The 14999-nt window shown below is 34.5% G+C and overlaps 2 protein-coding genes across 3 annotated transcripts; one reads left to right on the top strand and one right to left on the bottom strand.

Moving 5' to 3' along the window:
• Positions 1 to 1011: 1011 nt before the first annotated feature.
• Positions 1012 to 2483, top strand: LOC110795247 (uncharacterized). The gene has a single exon (XM_022000252.2). It carries the CDS (start codon positions 1288 to 1290, stop codon positions 2179 to 2181), a length of 894 nt encoding a protein of 297 aa, XP_021855944.1. The 5' UTR covers positions 1012 to 1287; the 3' UTR covers positions 2182 to 2483.
• A 3722-nt stretch (positions 2484 to 6205) lies between these two features.
• Positions 6206 to 13495, bottom strand: LOC110795246 (adenine phosphoribosyltransferase 3). 2 transcript variants are annotated; one of them, XM_056831197.1, is made up of 7 exons: positions 13406 to 13458; positions 13121 to 13224; positions 12811 to 12921; positions 10662 to 10754; positions 9698 to 9847; positions 8624 to 8682; positions 6206 to 6782 (listed from the first exon to the last, which is right to left on the bottom strand). In XM_056831197.1, exons 2-7 carry the CDS (start codon positions 13200 to 13202, stop codon positions 6729 to 6731), a joined length of 549 nt encoding a protein of 182 aa, XP_056687175.1. In that variant the 5' UTR covers positions 13203 to 13224; positions 13406 to 13458; the 3' UTR covers positions 6206 to 6728. The 2 variants fall into 2 exon arrangements, with proteins under 2 accessions (XP_056687175.1, XP_021855943.1); XM_022000251.2 differs by having other exon boundaries at positions 13121 to 13495.
• Positions 13496 to 14999: the final 1504 nt, after the last annotated feature.

Here is a 14999-nt window from a genome sequence, read left to right as displayed (position 1 = left end):
ATTTTAATTGTAATATCGATCATGTGGAGTAAAATACTTATAAGCATGAATAATAACGTATACTACTACTCCGTAATCCGTATAAAGCAAGTAAGAGAACCGAAATGGACAAAGGGAATGAATGTTTCGTTAATTTTAATAATTATGAAGAACGGGAGATCCGATTCTTGAGTTCCTCTCTTTGCATGCAATTGTAAAACAATATATGCTCCCGTGACCATTACAAGTAAATACAACTTCTAATTATGATTCTTTTTGTTTTCACGTCTGCCCTCAATTTAATGTTATTTTTGGAACTTACTTATTCCTCCTTGTTTTTCTTTTTAATGGACCCTATTTTCTTGTATTCCTATTCTTAATTCTCATTTCTCATTTCTCAATCTGCCCTAGCTATATACTTTCCACAATGTTCTTCCTTATTGGCATTTGCATTGTCCTATACTCGATCTACATAAAGATAAACATTATTTCCGATTCTCTTATCTAGGTTTCATATATGTAGTACACTTAATGTTCTTAAACTTATTTTCCTTTTTTATTTTCTATAATGAAAAAAGTGGAATTACATAAGTATAACATGGATTTTCATATAACATAATCTAAAAATCTATCGTAGAAAAACAAGTTTGCATTTGCGAACCTACAATATTTAATTTGCCATTCATATAATAATGGATCGGATATTGATTTTGAGAACCAATAAGCTAGAAAACATTAGAGATTATCTTTTCTAGTTTATAACTCTTTTAACAGGATATTTTAGTTTCTTTTTTAAACAACAAATTGAAAATAATAATAAAGAAACGGACCCTAATTTTAAGTTGAAATTTTTTATAGAAACTTTCTACAAAATTAAGAGAAAATAAGGAAAGTATTACATAAAGAAAAGGAGAGAATTTGGAAAGTGAAAAAAGAAAGAAAAAGTAAATTAGAAAAGAAGGGGTAAATCCGTAATTGAGTGACTAAATACAGAATAAAAACTCCCTTTATTAATTTGGAGTAATAATTTCCCCGTATTAAATTTGTTAGGCAAAGGCTCTGTCTCTTCCTTTACCTTCCTCCAACTTAAAACTTGACTCATTCACAATTTCACACACCTTCTCCTAACTTTGAAATGAAACCACAACATTAAGAGAGAGAAACACTGAGAGAATTCCAAACCCAGAAAAACCCACATTCACGTTAATACACTCATACAGTGATGAATCTGATGATTGCAGATACCAAAATAATTACCCTTTTTCAAATTTAGTCAAAAAAAATTCAAGCTTTGAATATTATTCATTAATGGCGGCTGGTTGGGTGAAGTCATTGCAATGCAAATCAAGAGCAGTTGAAGATGTATTCCAACCTCAATCTAAACAAGTCCTTCTTACCAGCACTAGCTGCAGAAATAGTATTCAAAATCTTAAAGACGTGGTAGACAACTCCAAACCCATTTCCAAACCCAAGCCTAAACATAAACCCAAAAAGCCCGACCCTTTTTCTCACCGTGTTAGACGCTCTGATTCCGTTAAACCCACACCCGAATCACCATTACCGACCCGGGTTAAACGCACCGTTTCGGCTCCGATCACAAAAGGTGCCATTCTCGGTGACCCGTTCTTCCCGTCGGTGACGGAGTTGCAAGTGGGCCATCCCTCGAGGAATGTGGTTGAGATAATATTTCACACGAGGTGGGGTCCGAAAGGGTTTATGGGTCGGGTGGAGATGATTTTTAAGATCCAGAATTTGGGCCGGACTTTGGCGCGATTTGAGGAGTACCGCGACTTGATAAAATGTCGGGCTGTGGCTGGACCAGGGTGTGGGTCAGGAAGGTGCCGTGCGGATGGGAATGAGATGATGCGATTTCACTGCTTGGGCCCCACTAATTCTGGAGGAGCAATGATGGACAGCTGTGATGGTTTATATGACAAGGCGGCAGCCACCTCAGTATGTACGTATTCCGGTAGTGGAGCAGCTCATGAAAGTGCTGGTGGTGGTCGTGGGAGGCGGGCAATGGTGGTTTGTAGGGTGATAGCGGGCCGCGTTTCGAAACGAGTTGGGCGTGGGTTTGAGTCAGTGACAGAATCAGGCGAGTTGGTTGATTTTGACTCAGTGAGTGGGGAAGAGAATGGCGAGTTGTTGGTGTTTGATTCTCGTGCGGTTTTGCCTTGCTTCCTTGTCATCTACAAATTGTAAAGCTCTAAAACCAATTATCAACACAATTTTTACTCTTTTTAATAAGTCCTTTTTTTGTGGGATTTTTTACATGGAGGGATTAAATTGGTTTTTGGGGCTAGTTTTGTGTAAAAATTGTGTTGATAATTGATGAATGTGCATATTATGGTATGGGATTTTATTGTTTACGTTAGCAAGTAATTGATGATTTGGAAACTTGTTAGTGGTAATGTTGTTTGGTATTATTAGCTTTACTTGGTGGAATATTCAATTTTGATGGGCTTTTATTTTAGAATTGAATATACATTTTGTTGGAAGCTGAATCCTGAATGCATGCAAAAGCTTAGCAATTAAGACAATTTAAGAATGACCAATGTATAGAGATGTCTGCATTAATGTTGATTCATAACTATTAACTCCCACACAATTTCATTGGACAATACACAATACTATTATCATATGAATCACCTTAAACAAAGGGTTTAATTATCCCAGTTCATGACTAAAATATACTCACTTGTACTCTGTATATGTATTTCATTATCATTTTCATTTTCATTTTCATTTGTAGAGATTGTTGAAAATAGCGCGCCATTACTGCGAAAAGACTATTAGCAACTACTCCATAATCAAACAGTTATCAGAGGACAAAACATCATTTATTTGTTTAATACTTATATGCTTCCATATTATAATTAAATAAAATCAATTGATATATATATATATATATATATATATATATATATATATATATATATATATATATATATATATATATATATATATTAGTCAATGACATGATATTAGACGATTCCACTCCGTTGATTGTGGTGATGATAATAGTATCATTGATGATGTCTTTCTGGTTGAGATTTCAGAGATCTATTGTTCATCATACCTCTCTATTCTAACTTTTCTTTTTCTTTTTTCCACAATCATTCTAGTAAAACCATCTACAGTACGTGACGACTAGGTATATATTTATGGTTGTTGGTAAGCTTTTGTAGGACGGATCGAGCAAATATATGCAACAAAAAGCTACTCCAGTTTAGTACGATATGGAGTACTAATCTACTCGGCCCACACCGTAGGAGATCGAGTTAATAAGTCCAACAAGGTTTCATCATAAAACCAATTTGTGATGGATAAAGTAATCCACCAAATTTATATGTTAGTCACAAGTCATACGTAAGTTATTTTCCTCAATAGTTATGCTATAACGTAACGTATGGCCCGACCTAACCAGGGTTATGCTCTTAGAGCTGGCAAATTTGTTATGGAGTATCAAAAGAAATGTGGGAAACTGAGAAAGTGACAAAGTAAAAGTATAATGTATGATAATCTGTATGTTATACAGTACGTACTCTGTATAAATGATACTCCGTACTCCACTATGGTCTATGGGGGAGCAAGTAAATGGTAAATGGTAAATGTGCATTAAATGTATGTGCAGCAGCAGATGACATGCAGAAACATGGAGTATAAAAAAATGGAAGATATAAACAATAAATAAATCTGCTTTAGATAGTAGTCATAAATTAATATAGTACATTTATCATTTATCATTTATATTATGAGAAGAGTTTGGATCTTTTGACGATTTCCTGTCTTTCTTTCTTTCATTCTGAGATAGTGCATGAATCATTAAGGTTACACTGACATCATCTACCCCATTTTATTCATTATTGGCCCATCGGGTCATCACATTTATACAGTCATGAGTCATGGCCTGGGGTCTTGGGACTATATTTTCTTCTTAATTAATTTTTAATACCATCAATTAATCATCTTCTTTATTTGTTTAAATCAACTTGCTTGTCTAGAATCATTACTTGTCTCCTACAAATATTTCATCTTTCAATTAAAATCTCCTGGAAACCTTGCAAAACTACATTACAGATCATATTTAGAGTATTAGTATATTCGCAAATTCTCTTCAAAAGATAGAAAAAGAGTTGATAATTAAAAAAGCTTTGTCGGAGCAAAAAACCACATGATGACATTCATCGTACACTATTATAGTATATTTTTCATGAAATACCCCTGAGGTTTGCAATAATGCACCAAATACCCTTGCGCGTTTCAAAATTCATTGAATACCCCTATTTTTTCCGTATTGTTCACCAAATACCCCTATTATGACTTTCCGTTAGTCCTCCGTTAAGTCATGTTTATAATTCACCAAATACACCTATTTATAAACTTTTTGCATAGTATACACCTATTTACAAAGTTTTTTGCACCAAATACCCAAACAGCTTATACCATTAATAATTGAATTTGAAGAACAATACATCTGAAAATTGAAGAACAAAACCCATAATATTGAGGAAGAGAATATTAAATTTTGAGAGTTTAATTCCTAAAATCGAAAATCTAAACTACAAATTCGAATTCCAGTGTCTATAATCTCTCTCTAATCTACCTAAATTCTGTTGTTTTTCGCCCCTTGCTGTTGCCGCTGCTATTCTATGCTCACGAAGAACTCAGCTCCAAAATCTAAAATAGGAAAACCAACGAAAATCAAAATCTGAAAACCACAAACAAATGTTGCTCCAAAATCTCCTCTAATTTCATATGCTCCCTCGAACCAAAGAGAAGAACATAAATGTTGAAGAACGAATTCGAGAACGAAAATCTGCAAAAAAAAAAAAAAAAAACGAAAATCTAGTTCTGTATTCTCTCTTAATTGTTGCGCTACCCTCTATGCTCTCTACACTATCAATTTTTGTTCTCCGTCCTTCGAATCCAACCCCCGAATTCCAAAAAAATTCAGCCCAGAAAATAGGGGCAACATGAAATCTGAATTCAGCATCTTCAATTTCAACAGAAATATGAATTCATGTCCTGCTGTCTTCATCATCACCTTACCCTAACTGAATTCATGTTCATGGGCACATGCCTAACCCACATATCCACAATTTCATCTTCAATTTCATCTTTGTTCATAATATTCATCATCACCATACCTAACAGAAACCTCCCTTGTTCATCAAACTTCAATTCACGATTTCAATTCACTAGAAAATTTGGGTTCGATTATTTGGGATTTGAGTTAGCAATTGATTTTTGATGAAGATGGTTTGAGAAGGAAAAATTGTGGTTGGGTTCACCATTTTGATACCCAGAAAAAAGAGATGTGAGATTGAGAGGAGAGAGGAGGGTGAGAGGGGATTTAGAGTTAATTAGGGTTCATTAAGTGTTAATTAGGATTGGCATTAATTCACCTCAAATTACTCAGAAATACAAGCTCGGTAGTTCTGCGAATCTACCATTTTCGCCATTTCCGCCGACGAAGGTTGAAGGTTGGCGGCGAAAGGAGAGGACTAAGCGCGACAGCAGCAAAGGAAGGAGAAGACGGTGGCGAGAGAAGAGAAACGATGAAGAAGAAGAAGAAGAAGAGGGGCGAGTAATTAAGAAGAACAGAGGAGATGAGATGAGAGAGAAGACATTAGATTTTTTTTAAAAGTTAAAATGTAGAATATTGGGTGAATAAGGGCATAAACGTAAATTAACGCTAACGGAGTACTAACGGCCGTTAAATCCAAGGGTATTTGGTGCACTTTAAGTTTAAATAGGGGTATTCTATGAATTTTGAAACGCGCAGGGGTATTTGGTGCATTATTGCAAACCTCAGGGGCATTTCATGAAAAAACCGTAAAATTAAATATGGAGTATTACTCTCAATAGTCAATATATATACTCTGTAATCCGTATAATCGTATATAGAATAATATTGTCTCACCATTCTTTATTTATTTATTTGATAGATAAGGGGAAAATAATAATATTGTTAATGATCAATTTTAGACTAATTTAAACAAGTAATGAATGAATTAAGGAGTCTAAATCAAGGACTTTAAGGAGTTTAGACGCCTTGTTGAAGAAAGTTTAGAAGTATTTGTGACCTGTTGGAGTTGGTTGAAGTTGTTCGATCTGTTGTTTGTCAAGACTAAAGTGATCGAAGTATAAAGTTTCAACTCTCAACCAAATACCATTTTCAGGTTCCGTGGCTTCAGAGGGAATGAAAAATAACACATGGGGATTGTTTTATCAATCACCTAACTTTGTTATTTTATTTTATTTACATACCCATATTTGAATAATTGGAATCCCCATACTTGTAATACAAATAAACCTTTTCTGTTATCAAGGAAGATAATGGGACTGCAAGACGTTTAACTGTCAATTGTGTTACCACCAGCTCCTGAAATCAGATTGAGGTCAAAATATGGATAACAATACAGGTGAAAATAAACTTATCAAAGTTCAATTGTTTTTTTTTTTTTTTTTTTGGTACTGTCAAATGTCACCTACAACCTGACCATAATGAACAAAATCTAGGGAGGACAAATAGCAAGTCCCTGGATAATCAGGATGAAGCACCAAGAATTTTCTGGAGCCATAGCCAAGCTTAGGCGGATTCACAGGACATCAGGAGAAGAAGGTCAGGTAAGAAAAATATGACAGCAGACTAATCTCATTCTGGTGAAGCTGCCAAACCCAATCATGTACTTTAAATGTACACTTGTTTTTTTTGTTTAAAACCAATCTGAATTTTCTGTAGTCTAATGTGCTTCCACCAGTATGTACAACGGCTTCCCCTTCAGGCGTTCACGCCCCTACAAAATTACCATCAATTTATTAGGACACTGCAAATACACTAATTATTGAACAAGTTCTGGATTAACAGAATCCTAAAACCTAAAACCTTCCTCAATACAAGGCAATCTACCATGACCAATTCGTCAAAGAATAGTGATCTCAAACAGCTGAGTTAATATCTCAAGTCTTTACAAATTGCCCCATGCATCATTGGCAAGATGAAAGAATGAGTGCAAGTGTAAACACTTCATAACTTGGACTTTGGACTTCTAATTTGAATCTAGTCTAACCTAGACACTTTTCACCGTGTCAAAGTATTACTATATGGTACACAAGATAAGATCAGATCTACGGGAACAACCAACTTCTCACCATTCAGCATACTTGAACATTACACCATGATTCATAGATTGTTATCAACTACCTCCATGGGTGACAGACAACTTTTAAAATGATCACTAGTTTGCTAAACCCCCCCCCATACCATAAACCTAAAAATTTCATAAGATGGACAGGGCTAATTCTCGACCAGCAAATCATTCAACTTCGAAAAATGTAATGCACAAGAGTAAGACATATCTACAAACATATGAACATCTAGACACCTTTTGCAGATGTCAACATCCTTCAAACCCTAGATGATTAACTAGGACCCATGGAGGATAGACTTAATCATACCACAAAGACACTAAAACAATAATTAGACCTTCGTGGACCAGAGAAAATATCATTTTATCAATGCCCAAGTCAAAATTATTGATTTTCAACAACATAATGGACTCAAATACCCCATTACTTTTGATTTCAAGGGAACATAAATTTCACAAATACCCTTAATCATGCATTTCTGAGGGAGTGGGTAAAGTCGTAAACAAACCAAAAAAGTAATGATCGTATTCCCAAGTGCAGATAATTCTTATAACAAAGTACTAACAATAACTCTTCTACTTCGTAAACCTCATAGGCTGTCAAATAACCAAAAAAGTCAGCACAGAAGATCAGGAGTACTTTTTTCAGGGAAGGAAAAACAGAATGCAGATAATGGGCGTATCATTGTATTAAACACTAAAGAATGCAGGCAATTGCCGATCATAAATCAGATTTCATCGTCTTTGATTGACAATACAAACTGTTATTGGTTTGAGCTGAAATGAATTGACACTTATCACACCAACCATTGACAAACACTTATCAGTTATGCTCTATGCTGATTGCCATGCTAACAATTACTGACCGCTAAAATCCGCAAGCCAAATTGACAGGGGTTGATACCAGCTAACTCACCTGTACTGTACATAGCACAAATTTATTTACTTTCAAAATGGGTGTATGAGCTTTGGCAAAATTCCAATTCCAGTACCCGTGTTTTTCATAATTTCAACGTGGACACCTTAGGTTTTGATATTCATTCAACTTTTGGACACTTTCTACTAAAAGTAGCTTCTGTGATACTTGTCAAAACAACTAGGAATTGTTTTCATTATGTGCACATGTTATTTGTTTCACTTTGGATATTGCAAACAAAATGAACAATAGTAGTAACTTTTCAATAAAAAATGGTGGGAGAAGTGCGCTACACACTCCAAGAGCAGAGGACAAGACATTAAGAGACGTCTCCCCAAGTCCCCAGCCTTATCTTTTGAAGGGACCATATCTTCTGATGTCCGAATATACATTCATGATTTAGTTGCCACTTAGTTAAATTGACATGCAAATGCAATAAAGTTAAACAAGCGATCATTTCACCAATAAAGTGGATTTTTAAGGAAGATTGGAGTCATTAAACCCTAACCATTTTCCTCTCACCAAGAAATATTTACGTAATTACTAGAAAAGAAATACTGAATAGAGCTCTAACCTTCAAATCTGGTAGTTCAATGACACATGCACATTCGACAATTTCTGCTCCAGCACGTTCTGTAGAACAAAAAAAAAGAAAGTGTGGTTAATAGGCATTCACTATTTGAGGTGTGGAACCATATCACATAGCCAAGGGACCTGTTTGAATACATAGAACATGTCCCCAAAATCACAATTATTTGTGTTTACAGTGTCCTCAAAAGAGTGTCGCTTTCAGTAAGACCGACAAAACTTACTCATTTTTATATTATTACTGGTTTCAATCCCTTCTTATAGTTGGCCGGCTAATCTAAAACCCGGATTAACCAAATAATGATATTTGCAGAAATACATGCATGCATTTCCAGAAGTTTTTACATGCAAACTAATAAGGTGCATGTAGTACAATTGTACAAATAGTTGATTATTTTCAGGATTGCAACATATTTTCCACAATTTAGCATATAATTCCCAAGATTTCCCACTAGAAATTTAAACCTTCAACTTAGTAAATTTTTGTCTGATCATTCATGCTACCAGCTTGATCTCCATCCTGATTATCAGATACAATGTCACTTTCTTGGTAAGTAGAAACATAGTAGGGCAACCTTTTAGACCGTACCAACTTAGAGCATAAAAATACACTCCACCCCAAAATGACCTCTGAGATGCTTGGTAGGTCCAAGGGCATCTCCACTGATCCCGTACATGGATTTCACGATTAATCTTGCCTTTTTCTCATGAGACAACAATCAAAATATCTACAGTACAAATTATGTAAACCCTGACAAACGCCCTCTAGGTTCTGACAAATTTGACCGGTAATAAATGAGGGAAGGGACAAGTTTGCTCATAGCTATAATCCCAGATTTATACATCAACAATTTTTAGTTCATGGCTCTCTGTCTCTTGAGCATCCATCCAAATATGATGAGTTGAAATAGGTTGCTATAGGTCGAAGTTCTAAAAACTAGAAAGCAAAAGAAAAAAAAATTGACTGATATCATTTACGCTCTTGCTTTATTTTGTCGTTTCATGTCAAAGAATTTGATGCACAATATAATCAGGAAAGCGAAAGAAAATATATCCCTACCCAGCAAGTTCATAGCGGCACATAGAGTGCCACCAGTAGCAACCAGATCATCAACAACTAAAGCACGTTCACCAGGTTCAACTGCTCCAACGTGCATCTCAAGACAATCCCGTCCGTATTCTAACACGTACTCTTCTGAGATAACTTCCCCTGTCAGAAAAGAAAATCATCACAAGGTGCATAAGCACAAATCATTCGTAAGGCAAGCTGTTTGCAACTTCTTATACCACAGTACATTTATAGATGTGAAACACTAAAAGTAGCAAATGATACTACAGCCTTGAAACCACAGATTGCAAGACTAAGTACAGTAATCAATGCCCTACCAATAGCCACCAAACCACACTATCTTATGAAAAAAATCATATTGCTGCTAGCACACATCTTTTCTTAGAACTTTGTCAGAACTTGAAGAGTAGAAATATTCATGCAGATTAAACACAAGAATAACAATTTCCATTATGTTTAATCTATGGTATATAATCATGAAAAACTATTTTGATACACAATACATCAGCTATGAAAAATCTCACACAAATGATCATCTTTAACAACTAATTATTGTCGTGTTGGTCTACTAAAATTATTTGCTGCAAGAATGAAATAAGAATATTGACCAGTCACGCCCTTAAAGCTGATACATATCCTCTTGAATATAGTTTAATGCATCAATTCACAAGTTACATCATTCCATGTCCTAAATAGAAAAAAGCATACACTCACACAGGTTCACTCTTATCAAGTATTAACACCATAAAAACGAGGCACAAAGAAAACAGAACTTCTAAATGAACATCAACCAGGTCAATCATTAAGAAATTCTATTTACTCTATTACTCCTCGCATATCAGGAAAACTTATTGTTAAATGCATTTTCTATACAGCAAGTTGCACAATTGTAAATGAAAAGGAACATCAAAATCGAATGTTGCTATTAGCATAAAGAAGTTCTGGAAGAAGGTACCAGGCAACTTTCTTGGCTTTCTCAATGGCACAAACTTTGCACCAATAGCCAACGCAATAGGAGGACCAAAGATGAAACCTCTTGCTTCAATGCCTAGGAAAACAAAACCTCCAGTTTAGCATAATATAAAACAGAATTTCAATTCAATGCAATAGAGGGGCAATTGATAGCTGGAATACCTATTCCGGGCAAGAAGAATTTACAAATGACATGGACATATGATTGAAAAAGAACGATCTTGAATCAAGATTTCACTATAAAATTAACACATTTGAAGTTGCAATCCACAAAAACTTTACATGTGATATTCCCAGAGTTCCACTAAAAAAATCTTACTCCAAATTAGCTGTCTTGAAGATGAATCTAATCTTAGAGCTTAAACTTTCTTCCCCTTTATGTCTAAAGTGAATAGCATGGTTTCTGAATCCATAGTTTAAGAATTAAATATTTCGCTCATGACTAGTGAGGAAATTATGTGACTATGACAACGAGATTTTAGGGTCCAAGCTTGGAACAACTCATCTCCTGCTAGAATACCTAAACATTGACACTTCAACTTTCTTTTCTTTGCTTCATTTCCCTTGCACACGCATAGAAACAAAGTAAAAGGATTAAACATCATCTCTTATCAATTATAACGTCAGCTAGAGCATGATCTATGCCTAGTTGGGAAAACTAGTCACAGACCACTCAGAAGTAGGCATTGCCGCCTTTGCCAACATAAAATGGCTTCTCTAATTGGAAATCTACATAAGAACAAGTTGATCCCAGAAGATAGCAAGATTAAAACCAAGCAGACCATTAACTTTTGAATTTATGATCATTTGACAAGATGAAAGCAGCTCACACCTACTGAGAAGTTATATAGTGACATCCCAAAGAATAAGCTACAAATTAGAGCAAGAAGATACCATATAGGAACAGGATTTCTCCTGGTCACAAGAGCAGGACTGCCATAAACAGATCAGCAAAGAAAGAGACAAACTCTGCTGTTTATGCACATGCGACAGCAATAACAAAATCATTGGCCCATACCACTTCTAAATCCAAGCAAAAGATTTACAAGCATGCAAATGAACAGGGTACATCCAAATGAAGGATTTGAAAATACTTTCTTAAGCCCCACATTGCAGGAAAAGGACGGAAATCTAAACATGACAAATCATAGACAAATACAATACATGATGGCAAAACTCACCATACTTTGAAGAATAAAGACAAGTGATATTTTTCTAGAATCTTAATGCCTCTCTTTAGTTTTAGGGAATCGCTAACGAATTAATCATGGTTAGGAAGACAATCTGATAATGCTTAATTTAGGTATCATATACTATGGATTACGACATCTCATAATTTGAACATCAGCCAGCACTATACATGGGCTGTTGCATCCCAATGTTATAGGTCAAGAATATGTTACAAACATGATTAATAGTCTTTAACTGCTCAAATACGACCACGGCCAGGGCAATGACAGACAACATAGTGATTAGTGAGTAACTTGGCACAGAAAGAAGACAGTGGAATAGTGAGAAAATAGGAAAAAATCAGTCAACTTTTATGGAAAGGGCCAAAGGAATCAAGAACAAAATCAAAAGGGTCCACCTAAAAATTGGATCCAACCATAAAACATAAGAAAACAATGGAAGCCGCTCATTATATTCATAGATAGCAATCGATAACACACCCCACTAACACCACCACCACCACATTACTAGAGCAGCCCCACTGTCAAACAAAAACTATCACTCCCCCAGAAACTTGAGCATACTCAACCATTTTATTATTGAACTCCCCACTTTTTCTCCCCAATTTTGGCCCACCATTTTCTTCAAGCTAGAAAATGTAAAAAACTTTATGTGAAAAAGCAAGTAAAAAGTATAGAAAGATTAAACTAGTATCCATAGTAACCCTTTTATGCTTATTACAGAAGGAGGAAGTGGGAGTCCCTACATACACACCATTTATCCAAATTACTCTCATCATAATTCAATTCACAAAAAAACTTTGTCTTTTTCCCCACTTGTGCTTGTGGCCTTTCGTTCTTGTAACTTGTAACTTGTTACATATACAATTTGTACAACCCAGAAACTAAAATTAATACTTCATCAGTAGTAGAATTAAAAGGAGAGAGTAAAATGGAATTAACCTGCGACAACAGAAATGTTCTTGCTTTTGTAACGCTCTATGAATAAATCCATTGTGTCCTTGAAAGCCTTGGCATCAAGCAACAGAGTTGTGATGTCTTGAAACATTATACCTACAATTTCAACATACACTCTCTTTTTTTAATTCAACACCATATTATCAAAATGCAAACAAAGAACTACACATAACCCACAATTTGTTTACCTTAATTTCTTAACAAAAGATAGAAAACATGCAGAAAACTGGACTATTCAGTAATTAAACAAAAAAAGTTGTACCCAGAAATCAAAGGAGGACGAAAGAAAGAATACCGGGTTTAGGGAAATCAGGAATAACTCGGATTTTAGTTTTGATATCATGAACACGAGGATCAGCACCGTTACAAGCCGACATTGTTGGGAAACTGCTCAAATTTCTGGTCAACAAGTAGAGAATCTAATGAGAGAGAGAGAGAGAGAGAGAAAAGGAGAAGAAGGATAAAAGGGGGGTTGAGATAGTTATATAGAGGAGAGAGAGTGAGAGAAAGAGTGAGGAGTGACAGTTTGAGGGAGAAGAAGAAAAAGAAGAAGAAGAAGAAGAGAAAAGGGGGGGCTCACCAGCTCACTGGTCAAGAACCCATTACACTTTGCATTTTGCAAAATGGACGGAGTATTATTTCTCTGTTCTCACTCTCATACAAAACTGTCAAAAGTCTCTTTAGTCTTTACTCTTACAACTTACAAGTCCCCTTATTTATTTATTTATTTATTTATTCATTTATTTATTTGTTTTATTTTGAACTTCTAATGGTCGTATATTTTGCAAAAAAATTTTAAAATATATGGAACTTTGTAAAATATGTGATCATAATAAGACGTGAAAATTTAAGATAGCTCTTTTCAAAAAATTTAAAGAAAAAATATTTTAGTTGCAATCTAATCAAAAAATAAAAAGACACATTTATTATCACTTTGTATTCTCCTTCAAAACCTAATACCCTCGTTAAATCGTTAAACCCTTCCCCCAATCCTCCATTTACAATTCTCATGAGTCATAAGACTCATAATACCCATTATGCAACATAAACCCTTGGATTATAAGGGTCAAATTGTATTATTTACTCGTGTAGCTAATTTACAGCCTCAATCCGAAGTTATTATTAAAGTCAATATTGTATTATTGAAAAAAGAAAACACATATTTTATCGTTAACTAGTGAGATTTTACATGTCATAAGCTTTTGTCTATTTGGAAGTTATTTATAGAAATAAAACCTTCAATAAAAACAGTGAGTGGAAAAAATAGCTAAGATTTAATTATTTTCACAAGGAATTGAGGTAAGAAAATATTCTCTTGTTTTAAGATAAGGTATTTGATGTATATATATTATTTCCATAAATAGTTTCAAGACATACATATCCAGACTTTTTAGCAACAAATTTCTTCTTTTAATAGTGAATTGACATAGAAATGAGGCATTTACGCAAGAGAGAAGTGACAAGTGACACATAAACTTTGTTTAAAACTCATTTTAATTCATTAATTAATATATAAATTAGTTTAGATAAATCGGTTATTCGATCTTTATCCTAGCTTATCAATCACACCTTAATTATTATCTCTCTTAATTATCTATATCCTTCACTAGTCATAACAAAGGAATTATGGATTTATAAGGATTTGCAAAAAAACACACACTCAAATAAATAAAAAGATAAGTATAGTAATTAAAGGCTGAAGTAGCTAGTCGAAATCCAAGTTGCTATCAAGCATGTGGCCACTACACAAGCTCTTTCCTTTTCCAAATTAAAAGAGAAAAAATATGTTCTGTTCATTTGCAGATGACACTTATTCACAAAGATATGTGAATGTGATGGCAACCAACCAACTTGCCAAAATCTATACCTTGTAAATTGTTAGATTTTGGTGTACAATTTAATGCGATTTCCTCAGTATTTAGTTATGCGAAAACGACATTACCAATACCCCTTTCTTTTTTGAATTTCGGGGCATCAATGGCATCATCATATTTTTATTGACAAAGTCACAAAGGGGTGCACTCACTAAATCACTATAATATAATACAAGTACTTAGCATATACTCCTTTGTTCCTCAAATATTTTCTCTCATTTATAATATTATATTTTACATTATTAAATCATAACCGTGTTGATTGAAAGTGGGGTATGAAATTCAGTACAGTAGATACAG

The sequence above is a fragment of the Spinacia oleracea genome, chromosome 6, assembly GCF_020520425.1.
Source record: "Spinacia oleracea cultivar Varoflay chromosome 6, BTI_SOV_V1, whole genome shotgun sequence".
In the NCBI taxonomy this organism is placed as follows: domain Eukaryota; kingdom Viridiplantae; phylum Streptophyta; class Magnoliopsida; order Caryophyllales; family Amaranthaceae; genus Spinacia; species Spinacia oleracea.
The sequence above is the reverse complement of the archived record's forward strand: the minus strand, read 5'-3'. Positions and strand labels throughout refer to the sequence as shown.